The sequence below is a fragment of the Crassostrea angulata genome, unplaced genomic scaffold (assembly GCF_025612915.1).
Source record: "Crassostrea angulata isolate pt1a10 unplaced genomic scaffold, ASM2561291v2 HiC_scaffold_148, whole genome shotgun sequence".
Lineage (NCBI taxonomy): Eukaryota > Metazoa > Mollusca > Bivalvia > Ostreida > Ostreidae > Magallana > Magallana angulata.
Window position 1 is genome coordinate 127,188 of NW_026441703.1, and position 16,376 is coordinate 143,563.

Here is a 16,376-nt window from a genome sequence, read left to right on the forward strand (position 1 = left end):
AGAGGTAGGCGTGGCCTGAACGCTTTGATTTTTGTCGATATAATTTCGTTTAGTTTTTGCCCGATCTACTTCAGTAAGGTGGTAATTATGACATTTGATAATAAAATTTTTTGTTAGGTCACCTGAGTCACTCAGGTGACCTATTGCAATTGGTCTTCGTCCGTCGTCGTGCGTTAACAATTTTACATTAAATTTTTTAACTTCTTCTTGAAAACTACCAGGCCAATCGTTACCATTTTAGGTGTGAAGCATCTCTATGGTAAGAAGAATCTAAATTGTGAAATTTATGGCTCTACCACCCCTGGGGTGCCACAGGCTGGGCCAAATATGCAAAAAAAGCCAAATTTTCAAAAATCTTTTTCTCTACTCCCACGCATGTGAGGAAAAAACTGGTTGCATGGTTATGATGTCCATGAGGCCCTCTACCTAAATTGTGAAATTCATGACCCCTGGGTCAGGGGTTCTGGCTCTAGGGTGGGGCCAATATGGCCAAATAGTAAAAATGTATTAAATCTTAAAAAATCTTCTTCTCTACTATCATATATATTTGTTGAAAACTAAATGCATGATTATGATGTCCATGAGGCCCTCTACCTTAATTGTGAAATTCATGACCCCTGGATCAGAGGTTCAGGTTCTAGGGTGGGGCCAATATGGCCAAATAGTAAAAATGTATTAAATCTTAAAAAATCTTCTTCTCTACTCCCATATATATTTGTTAAAAACTAAATGCATGGTTATGATGTCCATGAGGCCCTCTACCAAAATTGTGAAATTCATGACCCCTGGGTCAGGGGTTCAGGCTCTAGGGTGGGGCCAATATGGCCAAATAGTAAAAATGTATTAAATCTTAGAAAATCTTCTTCTCTACTCCCATATATATTTGTTAAAAACTAAATGCATGGTTATGATGTCCATGAGGCCCTCTACCAAAATTGTGAAATTCATGACCCTTTTTTTGGGTGTTCAGGCTCTAGGGTGGGGCCAATATGGCCATAAAGTAAAAATGTTTTAAATCTTAAAAAATCTTCTTCTCTGCTCCCACACATGTGGGCAAAAAACTGAATACATGGTTATGATATCCACAATCTCCTTTACCTAAATTGTGAAATTCATGGCCCCTGGGTCAGGGGTTCAGGACATGAGGGGGGGGGGGGCAATATGGCAATAAAGTGTTAATGCATATGATGTTTAAAAATCTTATTCTCTATTCTCACACATCTTTATAAAAAAACTGACTAATAATTATGTTTACCAGGAAGTCCTCTACTGAAATTTTAATAATCATGTCCCTTGGGGTATGGGTTTTGACTCTAGGGCTGGGCCAAAATGGATGTATAGATGTTAATGCATATAACGTTAAAAAATTATCTTCTTTACTCCCACACACCTGAAAGGAAAAATGAATTCATGATTTTGTAGACCAGATCTTTTAGTTTTTCACCAAAATTATAGGTTTCACAGTTCTTTTTTAATTAAATGTGGTCGTCATTACAAATTTATAATTTTTCTACTCCAGTATGAAACCTAATTAATTCTAATAGATGCATATATGAGACTCCATGACAAGTTTGTGTATGGAATATATGCTACTCAGGTGACCGTTAAGGCCAATTGGCCTCTTGTTTATTTATATGATATTTTACAAAATTAATGTATTTCAATCTATTTAAAATCAGAACTTTCATCCGTTCCCCTGTTTTTGATACGTTTCGTGAAACGTGTACTCAGTGACAACCTGGAACCAGGGATAATTTTTATTTTGATTAGTCTGTTATTAATTTAATTTTAGATAAATGTAATCATTAAGATAAATAAAAAGACCTGTTTGACTTTAATCCGATATATTTTTGTTAATTCAGCGAGCTGTCGATAATTTTACAAAGCATCTTAAGTTTTTATTTCTATACATGTACTTGAATTGAAGTCATTAGATATTTCTAATCCATTTAAAATTGCTATAAAAAATTGCCCCGACTTTATTCCAATATTTCTTCATTTTTTTAAATTGTTGTCTTGATTCTCGGCTATTTATTCATAATTTGTATAATCATTCTTTATTGTGTACTACTGTAGTACTATTGCCGATCAAATTCCCTTAGTGAATAGACAATGTAAAATTACGCGCAGTTAATGATAAGACAAACAATGAATTTCAGATAAGAAATCTTTAAATCAACTGTTATATAGTTTTTTGACACGAATTTTTATTCATTTAAATATTGATTCTATGATTTTCTGCACTTGTTCGTATACACAGATCATACTTTCTGTACATGTAACCCGTCATCGCTTCTCTCATCTGAACTAAGATCGCGTGTATAGTCAAAATATGACTATTTATATAATTAGATATGATATACACAAGTCAATAGCATTAAATGGCGATATTTATCATTCTGTTAAACAAGTGTCCGCTCTTCACTGTATGCATGCGATTTAGCTGACGATTTACAGATGCTGACTAACCTGTTTATATTTTATTTACCTTTTTACACACATACTTGTAGTCAACAAGTCACGGAAAAATACCCTTTAATCAACAAATGAATGTTAAAAGTGATAGATATATTATGAATTATATCTCGTAACAAAAGTAATACGACAGCAAGGGAAAAAGACTCTGATCGCCAGTACATGAGTTATGAATCATAGAGTCGGAAGGAAATTATTGTGGAATAATTTCAAATAGGAACACTCTTTTTAATAGGGATTTGAGAAAACATAGAACAAACACATTTTCATTCGATAATTTTCTTCTAGCCATAAAGGAGGAGCCAAGTAGCACGCAGCACATGGCCTGATCTGTAATGTTATACTTTTAAACTGATTGACAGGTGAAGCACGTGGAGTCCTGAGATAAAATCCCGCTCAAATGACCAACTATAGAAACCTAAAGCGAAATGATATAGTTCAGTGATAAACTTTAATTTAAGGTATCTGATGTACAATTGAGCCAGAGAGCTCGGGATTTTCCGGGATGAGCTCGGTAGATTACAGAGCTTGAATAAATTTTCAAAAAGTCGCACTATTTTTGATTTGACATAAAAGTGAGGGCAGCTCGCCGGCGCGAAGCGAGCTCTACCGGCAAGGCATGTGTGAATAGAAAATTTGGACTAGTTGCACATTCATTCAACAGATTTTTTTGGCGTCAGTAAATTGGACCAGTAATGCCTTGTTTTAATCATCCCAGTAATTCCCTGTAAATATGGTTTCCCATTTCACACTCTCACGAGAACAAAATAAAAGACTATGTACATCATGCATTGTAAATAAAATAATTCCATTACATAAGACTAACAGAGTTGTCGTTCCTTCGAGTGACGTCACAATGGATTTCTTACACATTGATCCCACATAATTTTTCGGCATCAGTAAATTTCGACCCACAATGCAATTTATCAATGTCGGACGATCTCACTAGACTTTGATTCCTTCTCGCGAGAATCAAAGTAAAACTTTTGAGAAACAGATAAATTGTGTAATTTCAAGAATATCATGCTTTTTAGGTAAACAAAACTGTATATTTCACTTAGTTTTTTTTTTTAAGAGACAGACGACACTTGACCGACGTGAACGTTGACGTCACAATAAGGGGAAATTACTCTAAGTAGTTATTGTTAATCTGCTGAAAAATAAATACCAAAATCTTCTCAAAATCTTGCAAAGCTAACGAATGGGGACATCTTTTTTTTTTAATAGGAAACAGTTGTAACCTGCTCTCATTTGGATGAATGCTCACATTTATTTTATTCACTATATATTTACAGTAATTTCCAGGAACGTTTATTTAAAAGGGGGCGTGGCAGCATCATTCAAAAAATATTTACAAGCAAAATGAAAAAGAAATTCTCAAAATCAGGGAAATTCTTATCCGGGTGAGGAATGGTGAGTGCGTAGTATGCATTTAGCTCTTTAACTGCTCAATGGTATCTTAATTTTCACATTTATTACATCTTCCCAGGGGGGTGGGGGGGGGGTTCTAAAACCGTTTTTCTTATATGATCAGCAAATTTTTTTTATACGTAAATTATATATTTTTTTTAAACGGGGGGGGGGGGGGGGGGGGGGGGACTCTATGATAAGTCAATTTTTTATATGTAAGTTTAAGAAAAATGTCTGCTGCAAGAAAAGGGGAAATAAACTGCAATAAACATTATGTTAAAATCTTTATTTTTCAACAACATTGTATCTGAGATAAATTCTATTTAAATAAATAAACAATCTTATAAATTATGAATAATGAAAATTTACTAGAAAAAATAGGCATGTTTACCGGTATATTTTATTTTGAATTCAAATTCATTTATGTTACGTTGATACTTTTATTTTTATTGATTTAACATAATTCATTATTTGATCACATGCTGTGCTCTCCCCAACAGTCGCACCGTAAAACATATTAAACGATAAAGAATAAACAATTGATGCATAGAGTCCAGCAATATTTTTTTTTCTTAATTTTAAAACGAGTTATTTTAACTTTCCCCCCCTTACACCAATTGTGACGTTGTAGCAGCTTTACGTCATTTGCCGTTGTATGATGTTATTTTTTTCCCGTGGCGCTCTTGCAGTAACGTGAAGAAAAAAATCCTAATTTATAGAATAAAAGTTGCAGTGCACAAGTCACGTATTTCGTCGAAAAATATTGAGTAGGTCGTTTTAACCATTGATTTCGTAGATATTGTGACTGTGCATAACTTGAATTGGGGTAGTCTGTTAATTGTTTGGCCCCATTCAATTTGTTCAATTTTTGGTATACCTAATTTCATTATACATACAGAGTGTTACGGACCTAACATTTGTATAACGGCGTATTTGCTACTATTTTCAATTATTACCATGCATACGGATTTCGTGGTTAAAATATTTGTACACGTTTACTGAATTATTGTGTTAAAACATCTCCTTGTTATTTTCCGTAAATCAAGTTATCAAGAGTCAAATAATGAAATCTCTAATCATTGATTTATTTTTTCATCAGGATTCCAAACAATTTTTTCTCTCGCATTTCATATTACATGTATGTGCATGAACGGTACATTTTTTACTCTTTCTCAAAATCGCTGGATTTTATATCATTCATGTAATACTATTAGATACTGATTCCGGCTGCTTTAAAGTCAATTCGTTTCATTTTGCTGTATACATAAAAGAGGCGCGTCACCATCCAATGAAATCAAATACTCGAAATTTGATTGACAGGTTCAGCCAGATAGCCGATGTTATGTGTGGTATTTGTACACAATCTTATCGTGTAAAAAATGCATGCTTATTTCAATATCACAGCGTCATTTATGGTTGATTCATATTTTGTTATAACTGTGTAAAGCATGTTGATGTATTGTGCATTTCACAATTGTACCGTAGTCAGACTTTATCGACAGTCTCCATTTTAAAACTGACTTAATTTTTTTGTTAAAAAAGGATACAATTTTGAGTAAAAGATAATACAATATATATTGTTTTCTACGAGTAAAAGGTTTGGAATTAATTCTAATAAAACATTCCACAGAGTTCTTGCACGCTTTGTTCGTAACGCTTTTCATACTTGATGTGACCCGCAATTCACGACTTCATTGTATTAGTAACAATATTTTTTGTGCATACATTTTGCTGAATGAAAAAAACTAAACAATTTAGATTTTTAATTTTAAATTACAAGTTCTCAATCGTAAAGGAATAGAAAACAGGAAAATTACCAGGTAACCTGAATATGCGTTGGATTATGAATGCGACGGCTGACGTTGGGGGGGGGGGGGGGTAAAAATCGCGTGAGTCGTCATGGTCATTGTAAAAAAAAAAAAATTCGCAAAAAAAAAAGATATTGATAAATTTATTTAAAAATTTATTTAAAAACTTTATTTTTATTAAAATATGTTGGCAATTTTTATTTGATAAATATTATTAATGAATACACATGTTTTCGTCAAAGAAAAGTAGTATTTTACCATGCGTGATTTGCAGAGCTAGAGTTACTTCCCCATAGTGATTTGGCGGGATAAACATATTTTTAGAAACTAAATAGCCTTACCTATCAAATGAGTATATTGATTATATACCTTACCAGGCATCATTTTTTGGTCAATTGTACATCGGATACTTTAAGTAATATAATCAACACACAAGTTCGCGTTTTCTCTCTCTCTCTCTGAGAGAGTGTATGTAATTGTGTGCAAATAATTTGGAATTTCTGTGCGTAATGGATAGCTCAGGGAACCAGGGCTGCATTTTACAAAAGAACTTACGACAAAGTCGTAAATATTTACATTCTTATAAAATGATCTTTAGAGAACAAAATTGACATAAAACCATTTATTTAAAAATATTTCAATTCCCATAATTGTACTTTCCAGCCATAAGAATAAATTATTGATTAGTTGATGATTAATTAGCATTCATTAATTTGGTCTTAAGTCGTAAGTTTTTTTGTAAAACGCAGCCCAGGCTAGCACAAGTTTATCTGAATCGGAATCGGGATTCCATGCCATATGCACACAAAAGTTCAAAGGCGTTGTATATTGTAAAGTTGTTGGTAAACAGTAGTCAGTACAGAAACAAAGTATTCCTTTTAAAGAAATAATCGGCATGTGATATGAACTGTCCGTATTATAAAATAAGTTAATGTTATGCCGAAACTAAAACATGCATCACATGTCACTATATAAAAGTTTGAATCTCAAGAAAAATGCATCAAAATAAGAAATAATTTAAACAAAGCTGTCACTGCATAGTTAACAAAGTAGTGCGAATCGTAATATGTGCGCAAATATTAGAATTCGCCGAATACCTGATACCATACATGCAGACTTCATTAATTGATAGATCATAATTATTTTAGAAGTATGAATCCTTTAAATTCTGAGATAAAAAGTCAGGGCTATACATATACGTAATCCAACGTACAAATTTATGATTAGTGGTTAAAAATAGGAGGCTAGAGTCGGTGGAAATTTTGATAATCTTAAGGCTTTCACGTTTTCGTTGGAAACACATGCAAATGGTCCACGTTTTGTAGTCCTTTTTTTAAAGGACAGCAACTTGTTAGATTTTTATTTGTATGAATTTAATTCATTTATTTTAGACTCATGGGTTTCTCAACGATTTCAACACAATGACTAAAAGTTTGTACAGTAGACGATGTATTCAGATTGATCGCGACGGTTAAAATTTTAACTCTATTCAACTATTTACAATTTAATTAATCAGGATTTTTGTCCCCCGCCGCAACGCGGAGCGGGGACATAGAAATGACGGGCGTCCGTCCGTGTGTCTGTCAGTCACACTTTTTTGTAAGCGCTCTCATGCCTACAAATTTTGACCGATTTTCATTAAATTTATACCAAATGTTTATACCACTGTTTTCTTGGTCAAGATCGAAAATCAGCATTTGTCGATACTTTTTGTTGGAGTTATGGGACTTTGACCACAATAATGACTCCGTTTTATCCAAAAATCGACCTTGTAAGCGCTCTCATGCCTACAAATATTGATGGATTTTCATTAAATTTATACCAAATGTTTATACCACTAATACCTTGCTCAAGTTCCTAAATCAGCCTTGGTCGATAGACTCGATACTAGTATACTGCTTGACCAGCGGGGGACCCTGGAATTCTATTCTTGTTTCAATTTATTTACCTTAAGAGATGCAAACATACATAAAATACAGTTCGACCTGTTAATTCAAGAATGCACATTATGTCTCACGCATAAGAATTTCGATCGAAAGATTCATTCAGTAATGCAGTTGACCTTGATGAACTGACCTCAATCATAAGAAGATGCTCCATGAACTGACCTCGATCTATTGATGTTGCATTAAGTAGCTAGGAAGACATCTTGATTTATAAACAAGGTTACGTTTTAATGTAACCTCAATAGCAAGTTATGATGGCATTCAATGTTTTTCAGTCGCACTAAATTATTTAATTCAACTCTTTCTTTGTATACGTGTTAATGCTCTTTGAAGAGGCCTACTCAGTATTCTGAAGAAGAAGATACATTTACATTTAATAATTACGTTAAAAATATAAAACTAGAAAAGGAGTTTACGAACGGCTTTCCCCAAATTTATTTCAAAATTAAATTTGTTGAGGGTTTATAATGATGAAATTATGGTGTACAGATTCAAAATATTCTATATTTTGTAAGAATACAGTACTTTTATAATTATTTTACATCAAACTTATCATGTTGATTGCTTCTAGCTATCAATATATTATTATTGCTGATCATTCCTTTAAAAGGAATACTTGTTGTTCATGTGAAATCATGTCGCAATTACCAGTATGCGGGAAATAAAGTTGAAAGTTATTTTATGGAATGTGTGTACTTTTTTTCGTTCAATGCGTGCATTTGATTTACTAAGATTTTGTACATGTATTTATCTATAACATATCATATAAGAGTGATTTTTTGTTTATTTATTGCTACATAAATACCTGAAGTACAAATCACTCGAGTCACCGGTAATATGTGGTTGTCATTTACTACAGCGCATCCACATATATTTAAAAACATGACCTGAAATGTTTTCTTTTCTCATTTTTAATTGGTTTAAAGTTTAGCTGTAGATTAATTAACAAATCAAAAGGTCCGCGTAACTAAAGTCGCCATTCTTTGTTTTTTTAATTTGAAAAGGATATAAAATTATTTATTATAATATTTCAACCCTTGTTTAGCCATAATGTATTTTTTTCTAAACATACGCTATTTTTTTAACACCTCCGGTAACGATCTCTCTCTTTCTCTCATTCATCTCTCTATCTCTCTTGAGAACCACTGAAAGCTATGTAAGGTCCAGTTTGTACCCAATGTTTCAAACATTTCATAAAAATAATCAAAATAGTATAACCACGAATTGTGTGAACATTAATAGTTTACAATGTTTAAGAAATCAGCGATGTAAGTTTTGAAATGAATACGGTCTTAGAAAGGAAATGGAATTAAAATATTTTGAAACTGTTTTGATAAGAATAACAGTTTTAAATCTTAGTGTGTGTTATCTAATCCAGTATAAAAAAATATCTAGCAAAATATTGAACTTAACTGGTCAGCGATAATCTCCGTCCGTATTCATCGAAAGACATTAGGCCAATAAGCCTTTTATGGAAGTTGCACGCTTATTGCACGGTACGATAGGCTTTTTTGTCTGTCTGGAGGCGGGTCTTGCATAAATTATCTTGCACGCTTTTTGAACGTTAGGTTCGCTTTGTGAATGGTACGGTTCGTTTTGTGAACGGTATGGTTTGCTTTTTCATGGTACGGTACGCTTTGTGAACAGTACGTTTCGTTTTGTGAACAGTATGGTTCATTTCTTGCACGGAACGGTACGGTTCGTTTTAGAGGTGTAGTAGCACGTTTCAGGGTCTGTAGTTATAGTTTGAACAGTTTGGTAATCACTTATATCAAATAGATTAAAATCGGATTCCTCAATAACTGAGGGGATGTTAAAAGACTCACCGGCTTGCTGTGGTGGTTGCAGTCTCTCTTCTATTTGTGTGGACATAATGGAAGCAGACACATTGACAGTGTCTGAGGATGTTGTTGCTTCATCAGGTTCGAATGTCTGAGTCCTTTGCCTCCCTCTTCCCCTGGCCGGTGAGGTCCTCTGCCTCTGGACCTGTTAATTTGACAGTTTGGACTGTTTTAAGCGGACGGGTGGCATGATGCTTATGGATTTTTTCAGAGGTAGTTTTCAACAAAGGCTGTTCTTTGTTGGGAAAAAGGAAGTTGAGGAATTTGATAGCTTGTAGCAAGAATTACCTTACTTCCCTGTGCATATTTTGGCAATTAGTACCGAGTTTATTCCCCTTATGATAACTTGTACAATTCTATGTAACACAGTTAAATGTGTTTTTTCCTATATTCCGTCAATTAAGTTTGATTATTTGTATATTGCATAAAATAATCATTATTATACCCGCACTTTCTAAAGAAAGTTCGGGTATATTGTTGTTACACTGTTCCGTCCGTCTGTCACGTTTTACTTTCTCAAACTGCTCTTACATCTTATTAACCAGCAAACTGAACTCTTGGAGTTTGATTTGGGGTATCATGTTGTTTTGTAAAAAGGTTTTAAAAATTCTCTGTTAGTCCTGGGGGTCAAATAATTGGTAAAAAATGACGTTTTTTTACAAAAAACCTTCTTCCTCGAACTCCTCCTACATTTTCAACAGTAGACAAATCATCTCTTAGAATATGTTTTAGGGTATCCTATAGATGCGCCATAAGGTTTCGGAATTTTCAATTTTGTCCTGGGGGTCATTTAATGGCTGAAAAATGACGTTTTTTTTACAAAAAATCTGGTTTCAAAAACATCATTTTTTTTTGGCACTAGCCAAATGATCTTCTAGAATATGATGTTTATCACTTAAAAAAAACATAGATCCTAGAACTCCTTTTACGATTTAATGGATAGACACATCATATCTTGGGATATGATAGGAACTGTTCCATAGATTTGCATTACGGTTTTGAAAAATTAAATTTGACCCTGACCTACATACCTTTTGATGCCCTTTAAGAATCAAGAATATATATGGTTAAGGGGTAAGGGTTCTCAACCGTTTTTGAGATATTCGTGCACTTCCTGTTCGAGGGGGGTCATGACCACCCCCGGGGCCCATGACTACATACCGTTAGATGTCCCTTGACACAAGGAACAAGAATATATATGTTTAAGGGTGGGGATCTCAACTGTTTTGAAGATATTAAGGGACTTGCTGTTTGATGGGGTCAGGACCACCCACAGGGTCCATGACCTACATAACATTTGATGCCCCTTGACATCAGAAACATGAATTTATATGGTTTAGGGGTCATGATTATAACAGTTTCTGAGATATATGGTAATTTCAAATTCCTGGGGGGTGGGGATGACCCCAGGGGTCAGATCTAATTAACCCTATCTATTGCCATTATTAGAGTTCTGTACAATTTTGTTCAGCCATCTCTGAGAAACAAGTTCAGAGCGGGAAAGAAGAAAAAGAAGAAGACAAAGAATATTATGGCTAATACATGTATTAAGAACCGTACAAAAACAATAAGTCTCCAAATTTCATTCGGGAGACTTAATAATAAAGATTAAATAGAGATAGGATCTTCAAAACATCAATAATTTAAAGATAATTGACAATTTCTGATTCTAAGGGGTCAGGATGACCCCTTAGGGTCATGACTTACATGCCATAATGATCTGATGCGCCATGACCTAAGGAGGAATAATATCTTTGAATTAAGGTGGGGATCTCAATGGTTTTTATGATATTTGTTAATTTCAGGAAGAGCACTTGGGATCATGAACTACATACCATCTGAAATGTCTTGAACAAAGAAACAATAATATAATATGTACATGATATATGATTCAATTTAAGAACCCAGATATAGATCAATCATCTATGTTTTGTAATACTTCCTATGTATATATACATGTATTAGTTTGTGTTTTGTTCTATACTATTCATGTTCATGACTGTAGTATGGTTTAGTCTTATTTTAAATTACATTAAAAAAATGTCAAATATATGACTTGGAACCCCCACCCCCAAACAAACTCAAATATAAACTGTTCTCCCCCCCCCCCCCCTTAATTGTCGAATGATATATGAAAATCAAAATATAATTTGGGTGTCTAAAAACTTTTATAAACTGGTAAAAGATGTTATTCTTAAAAAAAAATAACATTACACCTTGCTTAATTGACAAATGATCTATTGAGATATGATCAGAGGTCATATTTCTACCTTGGGATCAATAAGTAGTCTTCATTGACAAGTTAAAATTAATAACAATAAATGATTCAAATTATAAATGTTTGTACTCCACATTCACCCCCCCCCCATCCCCCCACCCCACCCCACCCCACCCCTAATCTAATCTGGTTCTAAATATTCAGTCTTCTTAATATATTCTAACATGTGTACAGTAGCAAATTTTAAATCATTTCTTGATTGCTTTTTCTCTCCTGATGCACATTAACATTTTGGAAATTGCTTAATTCAATTTTTAATAGATTTATAAACAAAATGTTATTTAAGTATTGAATCCTTATTTTTTGAAAGATATAGTCTCATAACTGCAACGAAGTGTGCATACAAATTGAATAACGCGCGTCAGCGCGTTATGAAATTTGTTTGCACACACCGTTGCAGTTATGAGACTATATCTTTCAAAAAATAAGAATTCAATGCTTATATTTACATTTTTGTTACCTTCTTGCCTTGTACGCAAATGCAAATTAAACCTCAAAATTACTGTATTATCCTATGGGTAAGTTCAAATTAATGGAAGAGCCACAGTATCAGCCACAAGCGTGATCTTTGATTTTTGCTTGTGACGTTGTATTTACCAGGGTTCAACGTTTGTGACGTCACAATTAATACTCGTGATTTAACCTTTTAGTACCCTGTCTGTGTTATGGTGCTATATCTGCAGTAGCTTTACATGCAAAATATATGTGGAATGTAAATATATGCATGTGTATTCGCCTATTTGGGGCAATTGTAAAGTCTCCTAAACAAAGCCGTGTCATCATTAGGCTAGGAATTACCCACATGGATCAAACACTACATATGAATAAGATAAAATACTTTATTATTCCTAGTTCTAGAATGTCAGAGTGTCTCCAAGGGGGCATAATCTATATACAATTTTACGCGCAACGACACAAAGAGCAAGAATAAATTATATGGTTTGGGGATGAAGATCTCAGATCTCAGAAGTTAACAAAATATACAGTGTATCATCATTTCCTATTTCATAAAAAAGGGGGGGGGGGGGTTAAAGACAACACCTGGGGGTCATAAATGTACTTTACACCATATGATGCATCATAATGACATTAGTCTAGAAGATATTTTGTATTTTCCTGTTTCGTGGGGTCAGAACAGTCCCATAAGGTCATGACCTACATTGTATTTGATGCATTATAATACATTAAGAAAGTAATACTCCTTCCTTCCTTTTATAACTCATATAAAAATTATAAGTGTCTACACTTACTTACATGTAATACACAAATTTAATATGAAATTGTTTATACAGGGTCAATATGGGGTCAACTCAATAGCGTAAGTCTAACAAATGAAAAAAAATAACTTTTGCAATTAAAATGAGAGAAACTTTACAAATGCGATAGGATAGGTAACGATGATAAGCTTATTTAAATATTAAAAGATGATGATACAGTATGCTGTCAAAGGGAGATCACATTTAGAAAGTGAAAGTAGAACTTATGTATGCTGGCATCTCATTACTAGTATATTGTGCTACTGCAACTATACATGCATTATGCTTAGTACCTATATTGGTCAACATCATAATGATAATCCAATTAAAACACAGTAATGAATTCCTTTAGCTGATCTTAACTAATCCTTTTCTGCATATGGAAAACACATACATGTATGTATACATGTGAACCCATCTAATCGAAGAGCTGGGTAAAACTAGTACCCGCTAATGAGACCTGCAGACCTGTGTTGTGTACGTAACTATAGACAAAGTTCAGTTATTTATAACATGCATGTATTTTTATGACCTATTCTTCAAATCCACTTGCACTATTTTATTAGGTAAATAACAGCTTTAAGGTGGTGCAGGACACCTGCATATTGTGATGTATACTTCCTATTGAGATAAACAATAAAGTATATTAAATATTAATTAGATATTTACCCCCCAAATAATGTTATCAACATTGAAGCGCAATGGGTTAGAGCGTTTATATGTCTGTAAGAACATTGGGGTCCAAGGTGTATTTTTGGTAATTTTACAAATGATATAAATGAATTTTCATGGGGGGGTGGGGGGGGGGGGTCCTGGATCCCTCACTCCCACCCCTTCTCTAAATCTGTGCACACGATGATGTACATGTAGGCACACAGAAGCAGATCTGAAACCGGCAACCCACACGGGGAGGGGGCATAATTTAATTTTTAATTTTGTTTGTAATAATTATATAGACCATTATACTTTCTATGACATGAAATGTTAAGATTATTGATTAACTGAAAATTCACTGCAAACAGTTTAACCCCAAATTGCACATAAAGTGCTGCTCATGTGTATTATCATATGGGAAGGGATCTCAACCTTCAGTTATGAAAACTATAATTTTTAAATGTATTACCGGAGCTTGCATGTGGCCTTCATTTTTAATTAAACTGGTACAAAACAGTGTTATTTATGGGCAAACACTTGGTGCGGGTATTACTGTCTAATGACAGCATGTAGTTATATGAATGTGAATCTATAAAGTTTAAATGGTTGACGAAAATTACAATTTAACAGACATTTTTTTTTAGAAAAGTGATTGAAATAAGGGTTAAAGTATATGTTATGATAATAATGAAAAAAGAAAAAAAAAAGCATAAGTTATTTTGTCTCGCAAAAAAGCCTAATGATACTACAGGATTTTTGTTTTAATAAAACTTATATCTTTCATTGGATTGAAGTTTACAGTTTTTAGGTTTTTATTGAAACGAATTAGATGTAAGGGTAGATACAGATGCTTTATATATTGTTGTAATCATCAATTTCCAAAATGTTTCATTTTACCAGCAAAATGTCCACCTGGTTTTACATCAGAGGATGGAATAACAAACTGTAGACCATGTGGCAAAGATAAGTATTGGGTAAATGCAACTACCTGTGAAGATTGTCCTGCTAATTATATAACAGACGTGATGAATGGTGTTCCTGATATAGAAGGCTGTAAAGGTAAGAGTGTAATGTTCATGCATAGCACAGGGGTATTTTTATTGTTATATGTTCCAAGCTTAGCAAATGAAAATGTAAAGCAAAGCCAAGTTCTTGCATAGAACAAGCTCTAGGTCACATGATTTACTCATCAACATCAATTTAAGCCTTAAATTCTCTGCAAAAATCTAAAAACTTATATTTTCTTCAGATATCTAACTGTACAATGTGGAAGGTTCAATTTTTAGCTCACCTGAACTGAAAGCTCAAGTGAGCTATGCTGATCACATTTTGTCTGTCGTCCGTCTGTAAACTTTTTACATTTTGAACTTCTTCTCTAAAACCACCATGCCAGTTTCAACCAATTTTGGCACAAAGCATACTTATGGTAAGATGAATATAAATTGCAGAAATGAAAGATTGATCTTCATTCAAAGCGGAGAAAACCTCGAAACTGTAGAAAAAGGGGGGTGCATTTTTAAAAATCTTTTCAAAACCTGTGAGACAAATTCAACGTAATTTAGCATAAATAATTAATTCCTATTGAAAGGAAAATATAAATTGCAAAAATTATGGACTAATTCTGTTTCAAATCTGAGTTATTACGAAAACAATAATAAAGGAAAGACATGTTTCAATCAGTTTATAGCTTTGGATTCGGTATTCCATACGAGTCTTGGTAAAATGGGTTGGCAAACTCGGGCCAGGACAAAATAAAAGCTGGGGCAGATCGAGATTTTTCAATTTCATCAATAATTTTTAACCAATGTCATTGAAATTTTCAGGATATGTTACCAACGGGTATATTTGTACTGTGGAATCATTTAAATTCGTGGGGCCCAATTTTCGTGGACTGTGACTATTTTGTTCATTAGCGGGGATGTAATTTCGTGGATGCGTTGGTTACTGTTTCAGTAACAAAGATAACTCTTTTTAAAATTGTTTTCGTTGAGGATTTAAATTCGTGGGGGAGGGCCACCCACGAATTCCACGAAAATTGATCGAGCTCCCACAAATTTTAATGATTCCACAGTATTTGCTGTAAATATTGATATTAGACAACAATGCGTATTTTGGAATTTATTGACGATTGTTGATTTCCACGTTGGTCAAATGGGTAGGCAAACCCCGGTCAACATTTTACAGGTCGATATGACAAAAAATGAATTTGTTTGTTGTGCAACAGTTCGCGCGAATCACGTGCGAAGGGAATCATTGAAACATGCAAAATACATCTGTGCAGATTTTGTGAAGTAAATTGAGGTTAAATATTTCAATGCATTGACAGTTATCACATAAGACGGTGGTGTTAGCTTGTTTTGATTTTCGTTTCGTTTTCATTATTTATGCTTTGTAACCTGGGAACTAATGCCTGTATTTTGTAATTTTTACACATCAAATCAAACAGAGACTTCGGTAAATCAGACAGTTGACTGTTTACCTGTGCAAATTAAGCAAAATCTGATGTATTAACAAAGTGCTAAAATACAATTCATTCTATCGGTAATTCGGTATGATCTTTTGGGTAATGGTTGATTAATCCAATGTGTTTTGTTGAGATGCTCAGCATTTTCTCAAGTTTATTAAGTTTAAATAAATTTTAATATTGCTGATGGAAATATGTAGGTATATATATAGATATGATTCATTTTGAAAAATAAATTGTGCTC

General features: G+C 33.5%; 1 protein-coding gene across 2 annotated transcripts in view; it reads left to right on the top strand.

The window, feature by feature from the left end:
* LOC128169557 (sushi, von Willebrand factor type A, EGF and pentraxin domain-containing protein 1-like) overlaps window positions 1-16,376 on the top strand; it is a 160,512-nt gene that overhangs the window by 101,220 nt on the left and 42,916 nt on the right. For both annotated transcript variants that reach the window (XM_052835674.1, XM_052835673.1), the window contains one exon: window positions 14,569-14,727. In XM_052835674.1, coding sequence (XP_052691634.1) covers window positions 14,569-14,727 — 159 coding nt within the window. The remainder of the gene's footprint in view (window positions 1-14,568; window positions 14,728-16,376) is intronic.